The sequence below is a fragment of the Peromyscus eremicus genome, chromosome 20 (genome assembly GCF_949786415.1).
Source record: "Peromyscus eremicus chromosome 20, PerEre_H2_v1, whole genome shotgun sequence".
In the NCBI taxonomy this organism is placed as follows: Eukaryota; Metazoa; Chordata; class Mammalia; order Rodentia; family Cricetidae; genus Peromyscus; species Peromyscus eremicus.
Genome location: NC_081436.1, coordinates 9,292,707 through 9,318,963, shown reverse-complemented (window position 1 = coordinate 9,318,963; position 26,257 = coordinate 9,292,707). Strand labels below are relative to the sequence as shown.

General features: G+C 42.2%; 1 protein-coding gene across 1 annotated transcript in view; it reads right to left on the bottom strand.

Annotated features, from left to right (window-relative positions):
* Adamts20 (ADAM metallopeptidase with thrombospondin type 1 motif 20) overlaps positions 1-16,496 on the bottom strand; it is an 83,072-nt gene extending 66,576 nt beyond the window's left edge. The window contains exons 1-3 of the mRNA XM_059247991.1: positions 16,406-16,496; positions 15,601-15,962; positions 355-517 (exon numbers count right to left, since the gene is read on the bottom strand). Coding sequence (XP_059103974.1) covers positions 355-517; positions 15,601-15,962; positions 16,406-16,496 — 616 coding nt within the window. The remainder of the gene's footprint in view (positions 1-354; positions 518-15,600; positions 15,963-16,405) is intronic.
* Positions 16,497-26,257: the final 9,761 nt, after the last annotated feature.

The following is a 26,257-nucleotide window of genomic DNA, read 5'->3' as shown; positions in this document are numbered from 1 at the left end:
TCTCACATGTATGTGTAATTTAACAGATGAACTTACACAACTAAAAAGTAGTGTGGTAGCTCTGAAAAGTAGGAGTGGTGAGAGGGTGGGTCAAAGGGTACTTCATCTGTATCAAGAATAAACTCAAAAGCACTACCGTGCAACAGAGAGACAATGTTAATGAAAGTGGGTCGTATCCTTAAAATTGCTAAGAGTAGATGTTTTTACCACAGAAACTGAACGCACAATGTACATATTTTTCATATGTAATAGATGGTGTGTACAATTTTGCCAACTAAAAATATAGATGATAGCCAATAAAAAACTTTAAGTAGCATTACAGTTTAGCTGAACGGGTTTCCCTTCCAAGTTTACCTGAAACTTCACAAGGCCCACGAGACTGTGCAAGGGAGCTCCTCTTTAATTCCTGTCTGTATATCAGGTGTGGCTTGTTGTGGTCATCTTCATGTTCACTCCCATCTGCCTTCATGACTGGTTCTAGGAAATATTCGCCATCGTGTGCTTTGAATGTTCCCATCTGGAATAGAGAAAGTAACATTAACTTTTACCAAGAGTCACTATGTAGTGAATCACACAAGCTCGGGGTTGTAGCTAGAGATACAGTGCTTGCCTAGTATGTGTGTCCCTAAGTTCCAGCATGACACTGACATGAAAGGAGTTCACAGGGATGAAACAGCAGAGCTCATTTACTAAATGCTATTAACTGAATACAGGTTTCCTCTCTGTGGCTCGTGCTTCTATCCCCTCTTCTGAATGAAGTTGAAAGACTACATACCATCCCAATTCATCTTAGACAGCAAATACTCCAGGTATTAAAGACAAGCACTGGCAAAGCTCTCAAAATGAACAAGATCTAGAACGTTCTATAAATGTTACAACTGCTTGTTTGGTCTATGCAAGGCAATGCAGGAAGAGAAGACTTTCAGAAGCAGATGACAGTCAGACTGGGTAAGATGGGTCTGGTGACGGGAACTCAGAACTCGCTTATGAGACATGAAAAGTGAGCGTCTTTACAAAGAAGGATTTACTTTCTGAACTCTAGAATCCAACAACAAACTTGCTATTGATATTTATACTTGGCTCACATTCCCAACCTTAACATGTCTACTCTTAGTTTTTGTCCAAAACTGCTGTTTCTTCAATGATCCATTCTTCAGTAAATGGCTAACCTATTTCCAGATTGCTGAAGGAAAAAATAAAAACTTGGGAGAACTCAAGGATGGAACTTTCCCTCCTATCTTACATCAATCCCACTGCCACAACCCCCGCAGTATGACCAAAATTGAATGAATTACCCCAAATTTAACCACTATATCCATGATTGAATTGAATATTTTGACCTTCCTAAGCATAGAACTAGCTCACTGTGTTCCAGTCCCCATATTCTAAGTCATATGGGACCTTTCCTCACATGTATGCAGCATGTTAAACCAATGGGAAAGACAAACTACTTAATTAGTGGGACTGCATCAAGTACACAGACCACTAGAAAGAATCCATCACATAGAATAAATACCAAAGAATTGATGGTGTAAACTCCTAAAATAAAACCACAAAAACACTGGAATAGAAATTGAGAGAACTTCTTGATGACTTTAAAATAGGGAAACTTCATGATGCATTAAAAAAAAAAAAAACAAGACTGGGGCTGGGGAGATGGTAGAGTTGGTCAAATGCTGGCTATGCAAACATGGGGAGCTGACTTTGCGCCCCCAGCAACTAGGAAAGAAGTCAGGCACAGTGATGCATGTCTATGATCCCAGTTCTAGGGAGGCAGAGACAGGAGGATCTCCGGGGTTTGCTGACCAACCTATCTAGCCAAATTCATACCCTACAGTTCCAATAAAAGAGCATGTCTCAAAAAGAATAAGGTAACTCTAGAAGAGTTTCACTGAAGAATCACAGCAAGAACTTTAAAAGACTAAACAAATCATTGTACAGCTAAGGGGATACCATGCTGAAGGGCAATATTCTGGCCATTGGGATATGAGATAGAGCCTTTACTCTGCTGGTCAGTCAAAAGCAGAAATAATCCCTGAAACAATGGTCACGTATGAACAGAGATTCCTCTCTAAGGTCAGATAAAGCAAAAGCACATATACAGGTATTTGTCACAAACTTCATAGCCAACTCTAACATAGAGGTCAGAAGCCATTCATATATGTTCATTATTCACATGAAATGCATTTCAATCTCATAACAGCTCTTTGAAGTAAGAGTCTGTTTTCTGCTTTCCGGGTAAGATGGATGAGAAGCAGGAAGCTGCATAGCCATGGTGGTTTGACTCGGTAGGTGAAGGCATTTGTCAGCAAAGTTGGAGACCTGAGTTCCATCCCTGGAATCCATGTGGTGGAGAAAAAGAACTGACTCCTGAAAGATGATCTCTGACTTCTACATGCACTGTGCAGTAGACCCAGATACGTGCAGTACACCCAGATATGTGCAGTAGACCCGGATACGTGCAGTAGACCCAGATATGTGCAGTAGACCCAGATACATGCAGTACACCCAGATACGTGCAGTAGACCCAGATATGTGCAGTACACCCAGATACGTGCAGTAGACCCAGATATGCGACATAACCTAGATGATATCCAGGTTTGAGATTTCCTTCACCATGTACATTGGTCCTTTAGTGTTGAATTCAACCTAACTCAAGATCTCAGGACTTTGGCTGAATTCATCCAGATTTTTTGTGAGACTACATCATGAATGGCTTTTATCCCCATGCTCAACAGTGTCCTCAATCCTCCTTTAAGCACTATGAACCAGGCCTCTACTCTTCCCATTTCCACCAGCATTCTGAAATTCTGATCTCTCACAGGTTGGTCATTAAGCTCTGCTTATAAAATTCTAGGGATTTTCTGTACTAAAGTTCTAGTTTATCTATACCCCCTGCCCCCACAAGCCACATGTTGAGGCCTAAAGCCACATGATCAGCATGTTACTTCTCATAGCAATTGCTCCACTCCTCTATGGTTGGACTTTTATTTGGGCCACCAGCTCCCAAGTAATGTCAAGGAAACTTATTATTAATTATGAAAGGTCAGCCTTAGCTTAGGTTTGTCCCACTAGCTCTTATAACTTAAATTAACCCATTTATTTTAATCTACATTCTGTCATATGGCTTGTTACTTCATCTCTCTACACTGCTCATGCTGCTTCCTCCAGGTCTGGCTGGTGACTCTGTGTTCTTCTTCCCAGAGTTCTCTCTGATTCTCGAAGTCCCACCTATACATCCTACCTAGCTATTGGTCTTTCAGCTTTTTATTATACCAGTTACAGCACAGTGTACAAACATCCCACAACACTCCCCAGCACTGGCTTTCTTATTAATTTTCTCATTGCTGTGGTTGGAAATACCTGACAAAAACAGAGAAGGAAGGGGTTTGTGTTGGCTGGCAGTTTGAGGGGACACAGTCATGGTGGGGGGAGTCATAGGTGACTGGTCATATTGCATGGCAACCAAGAAGGAGAAAACAGGAGTGAGACCAGGCTGTTAAACCTCAAAGCCTGTCCCCCAAGTGATCCACCTCCTCCATCAAAGCTGCACCTCCTGAGACAGTGCTAACTGCACGTATCTGGGTGTACTGCACATATCTGGGTCTACTGAACATATCTGGGTCTACTGCACGTATCTGGGTCTACTGCACATATCTGGGTGTACTGCACGTATCTGGGCGTACTGCACGTATCTGGGTCTACTGCACATATCTGAGTTTGCTGCACGTATCTGGGTCTACAGAGTGAGAACAAGTGGAGCAGAAAGAGATGAAACATGGGCAGTTTTGTGGGGAAGGGAGCTAAGATAAAGTTGTAGATAAGGATGGTGCTGAGCAAGCAGCTGTGATTGTTAAAGCCTTTAGGACAGTTAGGCAGATACCTTATACTCTGCCTCCACACATGCACAACCCCATCCATCAAAGCCTTCACAGGAGAGAGCCTAAACGGAAGGTGCCACAGAAGGGCTTTCCTGCTACAAAACCAGCTAGGGAAGAGTTTCTCTGGGATCAGCGCATGGAAGCTAATGCAGCTGTGATCCGAGGGTCAGGCTACGTTTCAACCTGGCTACAAGAACTTGGTAGAATGGCCCATATGGTACTGGTTTTACAGGTATGAAAGATGTAAGAGTAAAGGGGTCAAACAGGCACATGCCAAGGTCCTGAAGGACACTGAGACCACTGAGATATGTCAGCCTTTGAGTCCCTGAACAGAAGCCTTAAACCCGTGATAATGAAGTTGTGAAGGTTAAAAATCTAACTTGCATTTGAGCCCAAGGACAGAAAAGATACCAAGATCATGGAATATCTGCCAATGAAGGCTAAAGGTTTGGGTAGAGCCAACCCCAAAAGAGAGGCTATGTGTGATGCATGCAGCAGGCTGAAGTGATGGAGATACCTCAGCTCTTTGGAGTGCAGATGACTCCATCACAAGCCACAGATGCTGAACGCGGAGCTGCAGTGTTTGGTGTTTGCCCTGCTGGGTCTCCTTTAGTCCATTTGTGAATAGGAATATTTGTGTTATGATACTGTATACTGGAAGTATATAACATCTAAGTTTTCATTTTGAAGGGATACAGCTGAGAGGTGGCTCTGAGTCTCAGAAGAGTTGTTGGATTTTTGAATAGCATTGGGAGTGTTAAAGATTGTGTGTAGTTTTCAGACGGGCACATTTTGGATCTTGAGATGACCATGACTCTACTGGGCAAGAAGCAGTGTTATGGTTTGATTGCAAAATGTCCCCTCCATAACATGTGTTTGAATGCTTGGTCGTAAATTGGAAGCTTGTAGAACCCTTAGGAAACAGAGACCTCCCGAAGGAGGTGAGTCACTAGGGACAGGCTTTGAGGTGCTATAGCCCAGTCTCACTTCCTATCCACTCTCTTCTTCCAGGTTGGAAAACAATGTGACCAGTTGCCTCATGCCTCGCCGCCTTCCCTGCTATGGGGACCGTGTCCCCTTTAACTGAAAGAGAATGAAGCCTTCCTTCCTTCCGTAAGTAGATTTTGTGTCAGGTATTTTTGTTACAGCAATGAAAATCGTAAACAACACAGTAATTTATACAAGTCTCATACCATGTGACAAGACCAAGAAGGTGACTCCAAGTAGCCTGGCTCCACAATTCATGCCTTAATCTGTCAAATTTGATAAATTCTATAAAATAGTCAAAAAATATTTCATGTACAACTACTATAGGTCAGGTAGTTTTAGGGGCTAAAGATTCAAAAATAATACAGTCAGTAAAAATATAATATGCCAGACAGTCATTAGTGGAGTAAACGCCTACAACTAGGGCTCACGGAACTTGGTAGACAAGAGGGCAGAAAGATTCTAAGAGTCAGAGGACCAGGATGTCTGCTGAGAGATAGTTTTCTAGACATGACAGGGAAGCCACACCCATGTAATCTCAACATATGGTCGCCTAAACAAGACCTGCATAGTGAGAACACAATGTGACTTGTCAACATGAATGGAGGAAAACTTACAAGGCCCTATCACTAGACAAAAAGTGATAGGCAATCAATAACTGCTGAGAGAGGGAGAAACAATTTTCTTCAGGGAGGAGCCCTAACCACATGTACATATACATATAAGCAACACTAAAGGGACTCAATAGGAGATACACACACACACACACACACACACACACACACACACACACACAACATAATGATTATTGTTACATCTATATATAATAGTAATAGTTAAAGAGGAAGAGGTCATAAATTTGAGACAGAGTTGGGGAGTCATAGAGTGAATTAGAGGGGACAGTGGCAGGTGATGTCAATACAGTGTTCCTATAGGAAATTCTCAAGAAATAAAAATTTAAGTAGTAAATACAATTTGAAAGAATACAGTAACTCCCTCCCCCTCAACCCCCGACTGGAGAAGAAGCTAATACTATACAAAGACAGGGACAGCAAGTGAGGAGGAAAGAGAAATTCCAGGTAGGGAGAGCCAGACTGAAGCTGGAAGAATGATGAGGTGGTCCCCGTAGTAAATTGGGCAGCAGCATCTCAAACAGGATCTGAAAGGTTTGGGGGGCTGGGGAAGAGCTGGGAAAGTGCATGTGATAGAGAAGGGGGCTGGCACCATGCCAACAGGAGGTAGGAAATGGCGATGCCTTGGAGAAGCTAGCCCACTACTCATCACTGCTCAGAATACACAAACATACCTCGACTTACATTCAAAAGGTTACATGCCCTACTGAACAAAGTGTGTTAGTGTGATGAGCAACCCATCAGTGAATTACTGAGCTATAGATACTGTGACAAGCATGGTTTGGGTGACAACTTCATTTCTATTCTTAACTCTAGCTATCCTAAAAATTATTTAGGAGCCACTTGAAAAATGGCTCTAAATTCTGTTGTAAATGATAATCATGTGTTTGGGGCCATCATTTTAATGCAATCATCATTGACGCCACTGAAGTGTCACAGCGACTGTAAGTATAAAGCCCTCTCTCCTGTAATTATGACTAGTTCGCCATCACTCCATCCACATTTTCCCTTTCTTTATATTTCCATCATTTAAAAACATGGCTATGAACAGCAGACACTGTGTAGCCATAGAAATGAACAACTTGTGACCGTCGTGGTGACGCACCTGAGTTACCATGCCACCCTTTAATGCTTTGCTCATGTCTCTACTGAACATGCATGAATGACGGTAGTGTGGAGACTGCTCTGACATATCTATAGATAGTTTTCTTTCATGGAACAAGTCAAATGTTTAGATTCTCTTGGGTAGTATGTCAAAATAACAAATAACAAACTAAACTTTTAATGATTTAAAAATTAGGGGCTAGAGATCTGGCCCAATAATACAAGGCATGCTTAGCGTATATGAGGACACGAGTTCAATACCCAACACAGGCAAAGTAAAATAATGGAAACAATTAAGTTCACTGACTATAAAACACTGCGGTTATAGTATTTTTAAGAAAATACAATGCTCTATAATACTTTCATTTATTGGACACTTTTCTAGTGGCCTAGCCTCTTGCAATTTCATTAACTCTACAAATGTGAATTTTGAGTCTAACCATAAATCACTCAGTTTTCATTTTGTACCCAGACTCCAGCATTTCCAACCTTCCCAGAAAACTAATTCTGTCCATACTATAAGAGGTAACAAAGAAATTGTTTTTGAAATCTGAGCATACAGGTCCATGGAAAATCCTTTTCTGCCTTTTAAAAAAATCCTGCTGAGGAGGAGTAATATGATATAGTATCTTGGGGAAAGATGCAAATAGACACGAGCTGTCCTCTGCTTCGCTAAAATACACCTATGACACCACTTTGGATGCCACACTGTTCCCGAGGAACGTCAAAAATCATCATTACATGGCTTTTTGCTTTTCTCTTGATCAAAACTGACACAAGGAACTTCCACTTCAATGTTTCAGTAAAGCTCGCAGGGTCTGGCTTGTTCCCACAAGAGAAAAAACAGTTCTGCCGGGGTCCATCAGCCACTCAGCTGAAGCAGAACTAGCCTAGCTTGCCAGGCACAGTGCCTCTGCCGTAGACAGGGTCTCCTCAGAATCTATGGGGTTTAAAATACCAGGTTCTGAAAGCTATGTGGATAATTTATTTCCAAAACCGATTCCCTTTTTTTAATTTATCAATGAAGGATGGTTAACTTCCATCAATTTTTCTATAGTCCATCCCTATGGAATGGACCTCCTGCTCAAAAAAAAAAAAAAAAAAGATTAGGGTTATGCCAAAAGGCTCCCAAGGAAGCTATTAATTCAAATTAAAAAAAAAAAAGAAAACTTGGAAAGGCATCTGTTGAGGAATTTGAGGACTTGACAAAACAGGTGGTCCCTGGAATCCCATTTAGCTCATCCATATTTTTAGCAGCTTGTCTATCTGAACATGAATGCTGCAGACTGATTCAGAAGGAAGCAAATGGGGTTGCACCTTATTGCACTCTCTAGCAAACACTTCAAAACTAGCTCTCACTGGGGCAGGCGTTCCCTGGTTGTTTGGAAGAGTGACCAGCTATTGGCCAAGCTGTGTAGTGATTGGGAAACTGCTTTCATTCCACTGAACAGAACGTTTACGTGTTTAGAGAATTTTATACAAGTGTAGTCTCAGAATGCTATTGCAGTTCTGTGGCATTCATTTACACACTTTTCAAAATACGTGGCCAACACACATACTGTTACTACAACCAATAGTGAGTGTTCAGATTACATAAAAAGCAAAACTAAGCACAGAAGATAAACCCCCTGGACTCTTTTCCCAAAACGTGCACCGTTCACCACACTAAGCCTTGCCACTAGAGAACAACACTGGAAAATATGGAATTGCTGAATGATGTAGTGGGTAACCATTCCAGCTTTGAGGATTAGGTAACTGTAACGCCTACAAGGCAGAGCTGAGAGAGGACCCCTGAAGACATAGGATCTGGATGGGCGAGCTCTCTTGGTTCCTGAATCCTGGACACTGGAGGTAGACCGAGCAGAGTTGTCTAGAGAACACTGCTGGACTGCGCTACACCTTTCCCAGATCCTGTTACCTATCCCTTCACTTGTAAGTTACCCCACAAAATAAACCTCCTTTTTAACTACGTTGAGTGGCCTTAATATTTTAACCAATAGAATGAAAAAGTTTTCAACCTCTAATCACAAAGCCTATAGTGATATTTTTATGAGAAATCATAGGCATGAGTCTAGGTTTGGCACTTATGGAAACTTAGGCCAGTTATTGCATATCTCTCACTCAGCTCCATTATGTGTAATAAAGTTATAAATAGTTTTACTTGCCCAATTTCATAAGAAAATTAGTGTGTGTTCAAATGATATTCATAAATAGAAGCTTAGTGGCTACCATGAAATTGAACATGTTTAAGACAGGACAAAAAATATTCTAATAAAAACATTGATGATATAGTGACTGTTCTCACCATGAGCAAAGTGTAAATGCTATAAACTAAAGGACCACAAACTAACCTCAGAGATCCATCTAATCTGCTGGATTGAATGCTGGGCATCTGTATATAAGAATGTAGTATATGCACACATACATTGCATAAGTGGATGAATCACTGATGAGGAAAACGTAAGAACTGACTTGAGAAACAAAACACAGAAATTCAGTTCCTTGAAGGTAAGCCCTCTCTCCTCCGACAGCATTCTTTACCTTCTCCATTCTGTGTGCCAGCTTCAGATTTCCAGTGTGAAAGTGGGGGGAGGCAATGGAAAGGAAATGCATGACTGATAACTCATCAAATAGAATGGCTTCGTATCAAGTCCTAGCACATCAGGACAAAACACAAACAAAATTCTTGGGCCGAGCCAATCTACCCAAGAGGTAAATGGCCAAAGAACTCAACCTGTGTGTCCTAGCAAACTTAGAAAAAGCTATATATCCTATAGCTTGTCTCTCTCTCTCTCTTTTTAAGGCAACAAGGGGTCTAGAGAAGCCTTGTGGAAATAGCCACATTCTGGTGGGTCTGTATAACACCAGCCTCTCTCAGTAACTCCCTAAAACACGGGTGAAACTATAAAACCTAAAATCATCACAATAGTGAGAAGTTAAATGTGACAAGGGAAAGTATTAAGAGCTGCTTTACAATGATATGACAAAATATATTCATGATCTATTGCCAAAATATTATAAAGCAGTATTACTTAAAAAGAAAAACACACAGATATGTCAGATGCTCTAGTATCTACAGCATGTTTCTTAGATTGTATTTTATTTAGTTATTTTGACATATGATCCTCTTCAATTATCTAGGAGATTCTATCTGTTTTTCTCATCTGTTGTATCTCCCTATTTTTCTTTACATATGTTACACATGGCTATCCTCTCCCAATTTTTTTTTATTTTTTTTATTAAGAAATTTTCTACTCACCCTACATACCATCCACAGATCCCACCTCCTTCCTCCTCCCACCCCAAGCCTCCCTCCCAAGCTACCCCCGATTCCCCACATCCTCCAAATCAGGGTCTCCCATGTTCTCCCAATTATTTAAGAGCTGAAGTTTTATCACTAAGGTAAGAACCCCACATGTTACAGATTCCTGGTGTTCACGAGTTTAACGTAAGTGGTTCTTAAGCTTTGGAAATGAAAATAGGAAACAAGTAAAGCAATTATCAAAATTTAAATTGTCAGAAGCCAACCAAATTTGGGGGAGGGTGGTTATAATCAAAAGAACCATGAGCCTGAACTAAAAATGTTCCTGGTTGTTTTCCTTGCAAAATAACCGACAAGGCCCTTAAATTTAAGTCAGCAACCCTAAAGCAATCATACACACACACACACACACACACACACACACACACACACATACACACAAAGTACTCACACCAGCATCCTCCCTCCCTAAGACGTGACCATGGAGCAGAAAACACATCCCTTTCAAAGAGCAAACTGGTACCTTCATAAGTGATGGAGTTCTTAGAAAAAGGTATCATGAAAAGCAATCAGGAAACCTCCTTGCTGCCAGCATAGCATCCCTACAGTTCTTCCACAGAAGGAACAGAAAATCCTGCAGATCAGCAACTACCAAGCACCCTCTCTTCTGCGGGGGAGGGGGAGATTTAAGGGTGGAGTAGCAACCACATGGCTCACTGTGTGTGCTGGACTTGAGAACATGGAGCTAATTTATGTTGCCAAGCCCAAAAGAGTTAAACCTGGACCTTATGGAAAAGACGGTACACTACACTGCGACTTTGCACTCTGAGTGGAAAGACAGTGCCCCTGCGAACATTTGTTGACAAGATGAGTGTGACTGATAGAACGAAAGACGAGAGCAACCTGGTATTTGATGGACAGAAGGAAGCCTGTGGTAAACTGATGATCCCCAATATCTACATTCCTTGATTCCTTCTGGAAATTTCTCTGCCAAACATTCTAGCCATTTTGCATCTTGGAAAAGCCAAGAAACACCTTCTCATCAATACATGGGAATGTGGCAGTGTTCATTTTGGGCTGAGACAGCCAAGAACCAGTTGGTCTCCTCCATGCTCTTACTATTGAACTAAATGATTTATCTAGTTCATGAATATAGTTTAATAAATACATACAATATCATCAATACTTAAGTCCCTAGCAAAGGGGAAGACTTAATCAGAATACCTTTATATTACTTCTTTACTCATCCATCCCTGAAAGTTCACAAATGTGTTTGTATCCCTTGCTTAAGGACACTTGACACCATATATTCATTAAATATTTACGTACATAGTGGTTCTATGTGCTGCTGGTCTTGACAATGGTTGAACATAACTAACCAAGAATACATTGAGACCTTTTAGTGCTGCATCCTGGGGTGTGTGTGTGTGTGTGTGTGTGTGTGTGTGTGTGTGTGTGTGTGTTCATGTGTGTGGCAGTCAAAGCACAATCACAGATATCATAATACCTCAAGCACCATTCAGTCACCTTGCTTTTGAGACAGGCTCTCTCTCTGGCCTGGAGCTCACCAAGTAGTCTAGGTTGGCTTATCAGCAAGTGCCAGGGATTCACCTGTCTCTGCTTCCCCAACACAGGGCTTCTAAGCACAGCTAAGCTTGTGCCACCACACCTGGGTTGACTTAAAAAAACAAACAAACAATACTGGTTCTGGGGATCAAGCTTACACCCTCACACTTGTAAACAAGCATGTTACCAACTGTGCTTCCTCTCAAGCCCCTATTCATACATTCTAGGTGCTGCGCTGAGTCACTGCTTGGCTGTGACAGAATTTGTTTAGACAAAGCATAGGATTCCTCTCCCAGCCACGTGAGCCTCAGCTGAAGCTTCTTGAACCATCCAACAGGCCAAACGAGGCCACCCAAGATCCTTGTATTCTCTTTTTATTTGTTTCAAGTTCATACCGATCTTGATCTCCCAATTCCCTTCTCGTTTTCTCTAATACAGGCACTTACCATAAACGAACCACATTTTGACATTTGCTTCTTGAAGAATGTGGACAAATACACACTAGCATATTTAAAGTAAAGTCACAGGAAATTCTCCCTTATTGTTGTCTGAGTATTTGGGTAACTACAAGGCTAGTAAGTTTTCATATATATATATTTTGAGGGACTAACTGGATGGCACAGCCACTAAAGGTACCTGCTACCAAGCTTGAAGATGTGACTTTGATTCCCCCAGAATCTACATGATGGAAAGAGAGAATCAACACCTGCAAGTTGTCTTCATAAATGAATTAATAAAAGATATAACTGTAGAATGGCACATGGAATTATATTAGTGCTGTAAATAGGAAGTTTAGAAAATGATAAAACTAATTTATTTTTATGATAGGTTCAAACCAGTACAGCTACTTACTGACAGTTTCCATATCTGGGCTACTGTTAGAAGTTAACAGAATGAACTCAATAATTAGTCTTCACTGGGGAATTGTCAGGCTGGATCTTTGTTCCTAAGAGAAACCGCAATATAATCCACATGGCCACATCAGCTACTCTATAAAAATGTGGTACAAGTCAAGTACATCATCTGGTTTTATACCACCTGGAAACTGTTTTCTTCAACCAACAAGACTTCACTGCTTCCAGTGCCATCAAGAAATGATGCAGTTAACTTCCAGGTGGTCAGATTTGTCCCTGAGAGTCTTTGGAAGAATGGAATCCACTAGGCAATGTGAGAAAAGCGTTAATCATCCGCCACAAGGGATGTTGTCTTTGAATACACTATGTGCTGCATCCTGTCATATACATGCTAATAATAATATTCTAACTTACTAAATACAGACCCTAGGCCACTTATCAGCATTATGAGACCATAAATAACGTAACTATGTAAAATAAGTTTAGGATTGAGTATGGGAGCTAATAGCCTGATAACTGTAATTCTGTAGCAGTCTATCATCAAACAGATTAATGTTTCATAAGCCATTATCACACTATTCATAAATACTTTTTAATATGCTCTACTTTCCTATCAACTATATAGTTTGGAAACATAAATCTTTGTTCTAAAATCTTTGAATCTTTAGATAAATATTTATGGGAATAAAAACCAAAAAGAAGGAACATTAGAAGAGCAAGATATAGATAGATAGATGATAGACAGATAGATAGATATAATAGATAGGGATAGATAGATAGATGATAGATAATAGATAGAGATAATAGATAAAGATAGATAGATATAGATGATAGATAATAGAGATAGCTAGATAATAGATAGATAGATAGATAGATAGATAGATAGATAGATAGAGATTGATGAAGACAGATAGATAGATAGATAGATAATAGATAAATATAGATAGATAGATAGATAGATAGATAGATAGATAATAGATATAGATAGATAGGTGATAGATAAATACAGATAGATAATAGATGATAGATAGAGATAGATGATAGATAGATAGATAGATAGATAGATAGATAGATAGATAGATAGAAGATATGTTTATGTTCAAAAAAACTCCTGGTTCTTGGGCTCAAAACTCTTAGGAACAAAATTTTAAAAACATCAGCCAGGTTCAGTGATATTGTAAAAGAAAAAAAAAACATGTAAACACAAAGACTTGCAAAAGCTTTAAAAAATAATGATACAGAAATTGAAAAAAATGCTTTAAGTCATATTTTGGGTTAGCTGAACACTAATGAACTAAATGAAATCAATAACACTTCTGGGGTATCAATTTGAACAAATAGCCATAGAGAAAGGATTTTGAAAGTATTAATTTGATTTTCCAGATAAACTAAGCATTATTTTTAAGTCTTTAAAAAATGAAGTAATCTTCCTTGAAGTATTAATGCCTGTGTATTATTGATACTTCCATTATGTTGATGATGTAAATATTTTATATTTATCTACAGCAGAAAAGAAGGAAATTACTGAAAGCATTTTAGGATAATATGACAAGAGACACTAGCTTGAAAAGACAGAAAGACTTTCCAAAGTGACTTAGTAATTGTCTTAGGGTTTTAATGCTGTGATAAACACCATGACCAAAGCAACCTGGGGAAGAACAGGTTTATTTTCTTATACCCTCTAGTAATCCATGGAAGCACATCATCCATGGAAGTTAGGGCAGGAATTCAAGGCAGGAACCTAGAAGCAGGAACTGACAGGGAAACCATAGAGGAACACTACTCGCTTGCTTGCTCACGGCTTTCTCAGCCTGCCTTCTTATACCATCCAGGACCACCAGCCCAGGGATGGCACCACTAGCAATGGGCTGGGCCCTCCAACATCAATCCCTAATTATGAAAATACACCACAAGGCTTCCTGGGGGCAGTCAGGTGGGAGTATCTTCTCAACTGAGTTTCCCTCTTCCAAAATGATGGAAACCTGTGTCAAGTTTACTTGACATAAACACTAGCCAGCATAGTCATTAACAATGCTCACATCCAGGACATCACAAATCAACTTGAAAGTAACTATTAACACATTTTGCCTGGAGAGAACTACTACCAATGTTTGACCCAAATAATAAACCAATGATTCTGTGGAACTATCTGAACACCTTCAGGAAAGTATAGTCTGTTTGTTTTTCTTTTGTTTGTTTGTTTTTTCACACCTGGTTTCTCTGTGTAGCCTCCAACGCAGAGATTCCCCTGCCTCTGCCTTCTGAGTGCTGGGATGAAAGGCTTGTGCCACCACTGCCCGGCTTTGGTCTATTTTCGTTAAACAAAACTTCGGCTCCCAAGAAACTTGTAGCCACAAGCTGAGGCTGTAACACCAGGGACAGTGTAACTTTGTCCGTAATAAAATGGTGCTCTCTTATCACATTAGCACTCAATCAGTGATGGTTTAACTCATTACACGAAGTATAACACTATACAGGCTCTGCTTGATTCCATGACTTCCGACATTCATATGCAAGTATGCATGAATGCATCACAAATAAGCTTGGTGGTATTTTGATGTTTTAGTTAATTGGCTTTCATTTTAACAATATATGTGACGTTGTATATTTACAATGACTATACTGACAAGAGATGCTGGGTTTATGTAGACTTCTTAGGTCGGTCATGGGAAGAGCTAGTAAGAATCTTCGTTTTCAAGAAAGAAAATCAAATGAAGCATGGGTGTGGGGTTTTATTTCATCTTCTCTCTTTTCAGCGGGGTTTTAAAACTCCCTCTCTTTTACTCCTGTGGTTTCCAGTTCTCCCACACTAGCAATCATGCTGTGGATATTTGCTACCTTTCCAGGGCCAGTCGTCACCTACCTTTTCCCTCTTCTGTGCTCCACAGATTATTAGTGGACACCCCATACCAGAAACAGAAGAAACTTCTTTCCAAATCTTATCAACCTCGGGGAACCTTTTTAGTGTGTGTATATTCAATACTCTTTCCTTTCACTACTCTAATTTCCAATTCATTGACTACATTTCAGAAAAATCGGAGGATTCGGCGTCAACAGCTGCCCAGCACTGATGCACCAGAGTGAAAGAGCCTGCCCTGAGATTGTAGAAGCAGAATCCAGAGGCCACTCCTGATCGCCACTGGAGTATGTGACAAGCGGATGAAAAATGCCCTCCCAGCCTCTGGCTTGGGTTCCTCTCCGGTGGTCCCTCTGAAAATTTCAAAAGACTATACTAGGAACCACCGTGCCCCACCCCCAAAGCAGCCCTGGACTGAATCACAAGAAATCGCAATGGGAGGTACAATCAGGCTTACCAGTCCCCCACAGAGACTGAAAACTGCAGTGTGGTCCTCTCGTGCGTTGACCTGGCCACGGTAGAAGCAGTGGCGCAGGTCTGGGGGCTCCGCGCTGCTCCCGCCTGGACCAGGCGCCGGGGTCCCCAAGTGCACCTCGGTGTAGCCAGCAGCCAGGAAGGCCGAGTCAGCGCTCAGGTTCAGCTGGAAGAGCTGCCCGTAGGCGCTGATGCGGTAGTGGGTCCTGAGCGGAGTGGGCTCGGGCGCCCCGGAGCTGCGTTTCTTCCTGCTGAAGTGCCGGTTCTGGGGGAAGACGTCTCCGAACTCATTGACCCGCACGGGGGTCACCACTTCGTAGGAGGCCAGAGTCTTCACCAGGGCTTCTGCAACACAGAGCAATGTCTATGAAGCCCCGACGCTGTCCAAACCACAAACTCTTGAACCAAGCATCCCCACTAAAGGTCCCCAGCCTTGGTCCGTTCCAGGGTCAAGACAGATGCACACGCAACACGTGGGTACTGTGACCATGCTGTGCTTTCCCACAGCTCCTATGTGTTCCACACAGACCCTGCTACCCACCACCACCCTAAGCAGTCACCTCCTTGCCAGCCCTTCTTCTCTTCCCTGCCGCCAACAACCCGTGTCCCCACGCGTGGCCGCCGCATGGCCAGGAGAGCGTGTCCCCAGCGCACGCGATTCCACGACATCCAGCGAAGCCCTCGGAGATGCTCGGAGCTGGCGGGCCTGGGGTCTGTCTAAGCGAGTCCTCACCACCCACTCGCACCCCGCCCTGCGCGCTGCGAGCAGAGCCCACGGGCGACCTTACCCTGTCGTGGGTGGAAACGAACTTCCCAAGACCCAGTGAGAAGGAGAGAGATCGGGCAGAGCAACCCGGTCAGCCACTTGGCCACCCGCATGGCTGCACGCTTGGGGGGATAGGGGGGTGGGGGGTGATCCGGACAGGGAGGCCGCCCCGGCCGCCGGCTCCCCGCGCTCTGCTGCCCTCCTCCGCGCTCTAGCTATTCGCCGCGGCGCCTCAACAGCCTCCAGAGCCACCCGGGCGGCAGACCGACCCGCCTCTCCCCGCCACCGGACCCCGCTCCCGGTGCCGCTGCTGCTGCCTCATCGCTCGCAGCCCGCCTGGCTCTCGCAGGCCCGCGCCACCCTGGGAAGCGCTCACCGCCCGGCCCAGCAGGAATCGAGCCAAAGTAGCGGGGCGCGCGGGGCGGCGGAGAGCCCGCCCCCCCTGCCGAGCCGGCCAATCAGCGGGAGGCGCGGCGGCTCGGCCTCCCGCGCAGCCCCAGCCCGGCGCAACCCCGCCCGCCGGCGCGCGCACCGCGACCTCCCCGGCTGCAGCTCCGGGGTCCCCAGGGCTGGCCAGACCCCACGCACGTTGACAGGTGATAGGTGCATGGAGTTTAAGTTCCTCCAATGAAGTGACAAGTGTCAGAGAGGGGACTCTGCTGCTCACGCTGAGAAGTTCTTTGAGGCTTCTCACGCAAAATAGCCAAACCGCGGGTGCATGGATGCTACCAGCTTCTGGCGAGGCTCAGTTTTCAGGGTCCCTGTGTGCAGGGACACTCTGGGACTTAGGCGGGGGCGCGGGTGGGGGGGTCACTGAGCTAGAAGACTTGTGCGTGGCTGCACCACCCCTTTGACAAAGTTTAAGGAGGCCACTGGAGTCTTCAGAGTTCCAGTGACATGTGATTTGGGTTGCCCGTCTAAATGTTTGGTTTGTGCTTAAATTTGCACAAAGAACTCTCCCAAAAAAACTTATGTAAATGTCAAGATCAACAAAACATCTGCCTATTCCTGGGGTCGGTCTCTCCACAGTATGAATTAAAGCCCTCCTTCACTGTTAACCCTCTTCAACAATAGCTGTAGCTCCGAATCCGTGTCCGTGGCCCCGTAGGTCCTGTTGAACTTGACAAACTTTAGCAGGGAGAGAAAATAGCCTCTTTTCAACACTACTTCCTGTGTCCTGAGTTCACCTGTTTGATTCGCAGGGTCTGCAATTACTTCTCTTTACCGGAATGAAGACAAAAGGAGTGGGCAGCCTGGCTTGAAATCCAACCAAGGCCATTAAACAGAGGAGGTAAATCTTCTGGGACACAATGGGATGAATGCACTTCAGTCTGGTGTGTAACCACTGCCGCGCTCTGGGCTCTTGGCCATGGAAATTGCCTTCCAACGACGGTATACCCCTTCCTTTTATATCATCGGTCCGTCTGTTGTAGGCAGCGAATGTGGAAGAACAGTTTTAGGGAGGGAGAGTTTGAATGTCTATTTGACGGCGACATCACAAGCTGAGTGATGGTGTAAGTCATCTTCAGTCACTTCTCCTCTTCTCACAAGCGCCGTTTCATCTGTCAGAGAATTATAGAGTCCTGGTTAGGTTTTCCCCGAAGTTAGAATGTGGTGTTCCTAAAGAAAATAATAATGGACTTTACCCACACCTGTGAATTTAACCCTTACCTTTACCATCGTACAGTGTGGGCACTTTAATGGCGTGCAGCTCCGAATTCATCTTGGCATTCGGAGTCAGGCCTTTCTGCCTACAAAGAACCAGAACCAGAACCAAAAAGTTGGGTAGCTTCAATCGCTACCTGACTGCTGAGAGATACCTCATTTCCATCACTGAATGCCCAAAGCAGTACTTGTAATGGAGTATTTCATTTCCAACATATTTAACATTTTGCAAATCATGTGCTAGTGGGAAGGTATGTGGGATATGTGCTCTGTGTCAGTAGAATCTTTTAAATATATTTTAATTAGTTCTTTGAGATTGGCATACAATGTACTCACCTCCACTCCTCCCCCTAACTTCAGATCCACCCCCAACTTACCCATGCTCTTTTCCTACTACTTTAATAACCTCCTGAAGAGTCCAGTTTCCACTGTATGTATACTCATGGGTATAATGTCATTCGCTGGAGTGTGGTTAACCTACCGTGAAACTCATCCTTATAGAAAACTGACTCCTCTTCCCTAGAAAACATCCTCTGTCTACAGCTGGTGTGTGCGCGTGAAGCCCTTCCTACTCCAGGCTAGAGTGTCAAACGGCTTGATCTTAATGCAGGTTTTATGCAGGCAACCACAGCTGCTGGGCAAGGTAACCATAGCTGCTGTACAAGGCAACCACAGCTGCTGGGCAAGGTAACCATAGGGGCTGTGCAAGGTAACCATAGCTGCTGTACAAGGCAACCATGGCTGCTGTACAAGGTAACCATAGCTGCTGTACAAGGCAACCACAGCTGCTGTGCAAGGTAACCATAGGGGCTGTGCAAGGCAACCATAGCTGCTGTGCAAGGTAACCATACCTGCTGTGCAAGGTAACCACAGCTGCTGTACAAGGTAACCACAGCTGCTTTGCAAGGCAACCGTTGCAGCTGTGAGCTTGAGCATCAGTCCTGTCGCGTCCAGAACACAATGTGCTTCAGTTCTCCCTGCCTGGCTCTTCTCATCTTTCTTTCCACCCTGTTTTATTGAGGGTTTCTATTGCTGTGGAGAGATACCACGGCAACCACAACTCTTATAAAGGAAAACATTTTGTTGGGGCTGGCTTACAGTTTCAGAGGTTTAGTGCATCATCATCACGTGACATGATGGCATGCAGGCAGACACGGTGCTGGAGAAAGATTTGAGAGATCTACATCTTGATCCCACAGGCAACAGGAAGTGAACTATGTACCACCCTGGGCACAGCTTGAGCATGTGATACCTCAGAACCCACCCCTACAGTGACATGCTTCCTCCAACAAGGCCACACCTCCTCCAACAAGGCCACACCTCCTCCAACAAGGCCACACCTCCTAATAGTGTCATTCCCTGTGGGCCAAGCATTCAAACACGAGTCTGTGGGGGCCATACCTATTCAAACCACCACACACCCCCTTTTTCACAATGGCCCTGAGCCATAGGAATGAGGTAATATAGATTTCCCATTTTAGCTGAGAAAGCCACTAACTCTTATTCATAGCACTTGGACCAGTTTCTGCTTTAACCACTATCCACTATAGAAAGAAACCTCTCTTAATAGGAATTGAGGTCTGCACCAATCTATCAATATACAGCTGCAAGTTTAGACGGCAGTTTGACACTGTGTCCATTGACCAGAATCTGAATCGTAGTAATAGATTCACACTCTAGCAGCTGTGAGCCTGTGTTTTGGGCCAGATTTACAGTACTAAGCATATATTTCCTCTTAAACCCAATCAGAAAGTGGTTAGTTACGCTCATAACATAGGAACCCATGGACATAGCTTGCCATTCCAATTATTGTAGTCCATAGGTTCAAAGCTGGGCAAAACTGTTGATAATAAACAGCATTACTTCCCTCATTTTATGGAAAATAAATTTTTGTTTTCATATAGTATATAGTTACTATAATAGTCTTTCTGAATTCAAATTATCTTTTGTTATATTAGTCTCTTTATGTAACAGTCCTGTTGTCTGTCAACTTTCCCAACTGGTAAAAACCTCACGAATGAGCTATTCTCAATTGCAATTTAATGTAGCTTTTTCCTCACATTGATTGTTAGAGGTACCACTTATGGAATTCCTCTGACATCTCAGGCCTAAAAAACTTTAGAAAAGTTACCTTATTTAATTTACTTATTGTCATATCATAAAAGACACAAGAAAACTCAGGGGATTCACTCAGATTATCCACCAAATTAGCTTCAGGTTTCTTTGGTTTCAAATATAATAATTTAAAAGAGAGTTGAACTCTTTGTACCAGCTCAAATCTGATATACAATTGAAGCCAGCAACAAGTCAGAAAATGAAAGTCGTATTTACATCAAATATATTTTATTTGTAATCCAGACAATGACCACAGTAAATACAAGCTTTTCAGTCAGCTTGCACTGTGAGAAATGCTCATATAGGCAGGAGTTAGGAACTTTGTTCAATAGTACTTATTTTGAAAGTTTTACTTCTATAAAATTGAATAATGTACCAAAAGAAATAATTTTATTACAGTTGTTTAGAATATTTTACCACACCATATTTAGTATAATTGTTGAAGTTGTGATCATTATTTTCTTTCTTTCATTCTTTCTCCCTTCCTTCCTTCCTTCCTTTCTTTCTTTCTTTCTTTCTTTCTTTCTTTCCTTCTTTCTTTCTTTCTTTCTTTCTTTTTTTCTTTTCTTTCTTTCTTTTCAGTAGTGAGGAATCCAACACAGGGTTTTGGGTTTTTTTATTTTTTATTGTTTATTTTACAATACAATTCAGTTCTACATATCAGCCACGGATTCCCTTGTTCTCCCCCCTCCCGCCCCCTCCCCTTCCCCCCAGCCCACCCTACATTCCCACCTTCTCCAGGGCAAAGCCTCCCCCGCGGACTGATATCAACCTGGTAGACTCAGTCTAGGCAGTTCCAGTCCTCTCCTCTCAGGCTGAGCCAAGCGACCCTGCATAAGCCCCAGGTTTCAAACAGCCAACTCATGCAATGAGCACAGGACCCGGTTCCACTACCTGGATGCCTCCCAAACAGATCAAGCCAATCAACTGTCTCACCCATTCAGAGGGCCTGATCCAGTTGGGGGCCCCTCAGCCGTTGGTTCATAGTTCATGTATTTCCATTCATTTGGCTATTTGTCCCTGTGCTTTATCCAACCTTGGTCTCAACAATTCTCGCTCATATAAACCCTCCTCTTTCTCGTTAATTGGACTCCCAGAGCTCCACCCGGGGCCTAACAATGGATCTCCGCATTCAGATCCCTCAGTCATTGGATGGGGTTTCTAGCACGACAATTAGGGTGTTTGGCCATCCCATCACCAGAGTAGGTCAGTTCAGGCTGTCTCTCGACCATTGCCAGCAGTCTATTGTGGGGGTATCTTTCTGGATTTCTGTGGGCCTCTCTAGCACTTTGCTTCTTCCTATTCTCATGTGGTCTTCATTTACCATGGTCTCCTATTCCTTGTTCTCCCTCTCTGTTGTTGATCCAGCTGGGATCTCCTGCTCCCTCAAGCTCTCTTTCCCTCAACCCTCGCCCTTCATTACCCCCACTCATGTCCAGGCTGTTCATGTAGATCTCATCCATTTCTCCGTCATTGGGCGATCCCCGTGTCTTTCTTGGGGTCCTGTTTTCCAGGTAGCCTCCCTGGTAATGTGAGTAGCAGTCCAGTCATCCTTGTTCCACATCTAGTATCCTCCTATGAGTGAGTACATACCATGTTTGTCTTTCTGAGTCTGGGTTACCTCACTCAGGATGATTTTTTCTAGATCCATCCATTTGCCTGCAAACCTCATGATGTCATTGTTTTTCTCTGCTGAGTAGTATTCCATTGTGTATATGTACCACATTTTATTTATCCATTCTTCAGTTGAAGGGCGTCTAGGTTGTTTCCAGGTTCTGGCTATTACAAACAATGCTGATATGAACATAGCTGAGCAAGTGCTCTTGTGGTATGATTGAGCATTCCTTGGGTATATGCCCAAGAGTGGTATAGCTGGATCTTGGGGGAGATTGATTCCCAATTGTCTAAGAAAGCACCATATTGATTTCCAAAGTGGTTATACAAGCTTGCATTCCCACCAGCAGTGGAGGAGAGTTCCCCTAGCTCCACATCCTCTCCAGCATAAAGTGTCTTCAGTGTTTTTGATCTTAGCCATTCTGACAGGCGTAAGGTGGTATCTCAGAGTTGTTTTGATTTGCATTTCCCTGATAATTAGGGATGTTGAGCAATTCCTTAAATGTCTTTCAGCCATTTGAGTTTCCTCTGTTGAGAATTCTCTGTTTAGTTCTATAGCCCATTTCTTAATTGGACTGTTGGGCATTTTGATGTCTAATTTCTTGAGTTCCCTATATATTCTGGATGTCAGTCCTCTGTCAGATGTGGGGTTGGTGAAGACCTTTTCCCATTCTGTAGGCTGTCGCTTTGCCTTCTTGACCATATCCTTTGCTCTACAAAAGCTTCTCAGTTTCAAGAGGTCCCATTGATTGATTGTTTCTCTCAGTGTCTGTGCTACTGGTGTTCTATTTAGGAAGTGATCTCCTATGCCAATGCGTTCAAGACTACTTCCTGCTTTCTCTTCTAGCAGGTTCAGAGTAGCTGGATTTATGTTGAGGTCCTTGATACACTTGGACTTAAGTTTTGTGCACGGTGACAGATATGGATCTATTTGCAGCTTTCTACATGTTAATATCCAGTTATGCCAGCACTATTTGTTGAAGATGCTTTCTTTTTTCCATTGTACACTTTTGGCTTCTTTGTCAAAAATTGTATGTTCGTAGGTGTGCGGATTAATGTCAGGGTCTTCAATTCGATTCCATTGGTCCACATATCGGTTTTTATGCCAATACCAAACTGTTTTTATTAGTGTAGCTCTATAGTAGAGCTTGAAGTCAGAGGTCGTGATGCCTCCAGAGGTTGTTTTATTGTACAGGATTCTTTTGGCTATCCTGGGTTTTTTGTTTTTCCATATGAAGTTGAGTATTATTCTTTCCAGGTCTGTGAAGAATTGTGTTGGTATTTTGATGGGGATTGCATTAAATCTGTAGATTGCTTTTGGTAAAATTGCCATTTTTACTATGTTAGTCCTGCCTATCCATGAGCATGGGAGATCTTTCCATTTTCTGACATCTTCTTCAATTTTTTTTTTCAGGGACTTAAAGTTCTTGTCGTATAGGTCCTTCACTTGCTTGGTTAGTGTTACCCCAAGGTATTTTATGTCATTTGTGGCTATAGTAAAGGGTGATGTATCTCTGATTTCCTTCTCAGCTTCTTTGTCAATTGTATATACGAGGGCTACTGATTTTTTTGAGTTGATCTTGTATCCTGCTATGTTGCTGAAGGTGTTTATAAGCTGTATCAGTTCCTTGGTGGAATCTTTGGGGTCGCTCAAGTATACTATCATGTCATCTGCAAATAGGGAAAGCTTGACTTCTTCCTTTCCAATTTGTATCCCCTTAATCTCCTTATGTTGTCTTATTGCTCTGGCTAGAACTTCAAGTACTATATTGAATAAGTAAGGAGAGAGCGGACAGCCTTGCCTCGTTCCTGATTTTAGTGGAATTGCTTTGAGTTTCTCTCCATTTAATTTGATGTTGGCTGTTGGCTTGCTGTAAATTGCCTTTATTATGTTTAGGTATGTTCCCTGTATTCCTGATCTATCCAAGACCTTTATCATGAAGGGGTGTTGGATTTTGTCAAATGCCTTTTGTGTACCTAGTGAGATGATCATGTAGTTTTTTTTTTCTTTGAGTTTGTTTATATGGTGTATTACGTTGACGGACTTTCATATGTTGAACCACCCTTGCATCCCTGGGATGAAGCCTACTTGATCATGGTGGATAATTGTTTTGATGTGTTCTTGGAGTCTGTTTGCCAGGATTTTATTGAGTATTTTTGCATCAATGTTCATGAGGGAGATTGGTCTGTAGTTCTCTTTCTTTGCTGTATCCCTGTTGGGTTTAGGAATCAAGGTAATTGTAGCCTCATAGAAGGAGTTTGGTAATGTTCCTTCTGTTTCTATTGCAACACAGGGTTTCTTACATGCTAGGCAAGACCTGTTTCATTGAACTGCTTTTCAGCTCTTCATTTTGTTAATAGTTTTAAGACATTATCATTGTTTCCAAGTATACAAAGAAAAAACAATTTCTGTGTCCTAGTATACATGACATTATACTCTTCTAACTGTTCTTTTATTTTTCTGTGCTTCAGCACAGTTAATTACATTCATGTGAGAAGTGATTATTAAAAGGTATTTGAGGCAGTTTCCTTAGCAGTAAAGATGTGTTCCCCCATGGGAGGCAATAAATAAACTGTTCAATAACTACTTAAATACTAATATTGGCATTTATATAGCCTAGGGATAAGCAAACACAGAACAGTCAATCTAACAACATTTTATTTTTAGTTGGAACATTTATACCATTTACATTTAGTGTAATTGTTGAAAGGTTACATTCAAGTCAATAGTCTCACTATTTGCTTTCTATTTATACCATTATTCTTTCTTTTCCCTCTTTTTTGTCTACTTTTGAACTAAATGAATATCCATTTTATCTCTCCTACGAGACAAACTCTTTTAAAACGTTCTAACTACATTTATTTATTTTGTGTGTGAGTATGTGTGTGCCTCTGAGTTGGTTCTCTCCTCTCATCTGGTATGTCCCAGCGATCAAACTCAGGACACCAGGCTTGGGAGCAAGCACTTTACCCACTGATTTTACCTTAGCTGAACTCTTTGTTTCATGGTTTAAGTGGTTGCTTTAGAATTTGTGGTTATATCTCTGGCATGCACCTCTCTACTTTCAACTGTATACTAATGTGATTTACTCCTTTCCAAACATTTAACTTTGTATGTTATATATCTCCCACTGCATTATTTGGATTTAAATACTAGATTTAAACAGTTATTTCCATCTTGGATTTCTTTAACATTTGGGATAGAACCTATGGATGAAGAATACAAGTAAAAAAAAAATGTTGCTGTGGATCAGCTGTATATATACAAACATTATGCCAAGAACTTTAAAATATCAACTCATAACTTTTGAAGTGTTCAATGTGGAAATACAACAGTTCAAAGAAGATGTAGAAAGAAAATAAGAGAATGAAATACAATGTTAAGGAATTCATAAGAGAATTAGAAGGTAAGTAAGTACTGTAACAAAATAAAATTTAAAACATGAAATATGTTTTTAAAATTATGAAAACACCAATAATAAATGTAGATAAAGTGAGGAATAACCACATTGAAAAGCCAGTTTTAAAAAAAAGAAGCAAGACAGGAAAATTAGAAAGACAAATATGTGATGGGTAACCTTAATTGTCAACTAGACTGTGTTCAGAATCACCTAGGAAGGAGACTTCTATGGTACCTATGAGGGAGTTTCCAGGAAGTTTTAACTGAGGTGAGAAGATTCATCTTGATGTGGGTGGCTCCTTTCAATGGACGAGAGCCTTGGATGAATAGAAAGAGAAAGGCAAAGGCACTCTGACATTTGCACTCATTTCTCTCTACTTCTGAGAGCAGATACAATGTGCTCAGCTGCCTCATATGTGTACTACCATACCTTCTTGGCACATTATAACTGTACCCCTCTGTCTTAGTTAGGGTTTTTATTGCTGTGATGAAACCCCATGACCAAAGCAACTTGGAGAGGAAAGGGTTTATTGGGCTTGAATATCATAGTTCATTGAGGAAAGCCATGGCAGGAACTTAAGCAGAGCAGGAACCTGGAGGCAGGAACTGAAGCAGAGGCCATGGAGGAGTGTTGCTTACTGCTCTGCTCCTCATGGTTGCTCAATCTGAGTTCTTATAGAACCTTCAAAACCACCACCACCTGGGTGACTCTTATACTACCATGTTCAGGTGCCAGCACAGGGTACAACCTTGGCTATATCTGGAACACAGCTTCCATGTGCCAACTCTCAGGAAACACTCCTCAGAAAACTTCACCTCACCGATGCTGGGCTCTTCATAATCTTTGCTAATTTCTCAGTTCCAGCTAACCAGCATTGCTATCCCAGCAAAGCAAAAGTTTCACTTTAGTAGTTCTGGTAACTTGTTAATCACAGCTGATTTATCAGCTCTAGCTAACCAGAACCACCAAATTGCTTTAGTAGTTCTGGTATCTTATTAATCACATCTGGTTCTTCAGTCCCAGCTAACCAAAACTACAGAATCTTAATTCAAACTAACAAATGGTCCCAATAGTCTTTA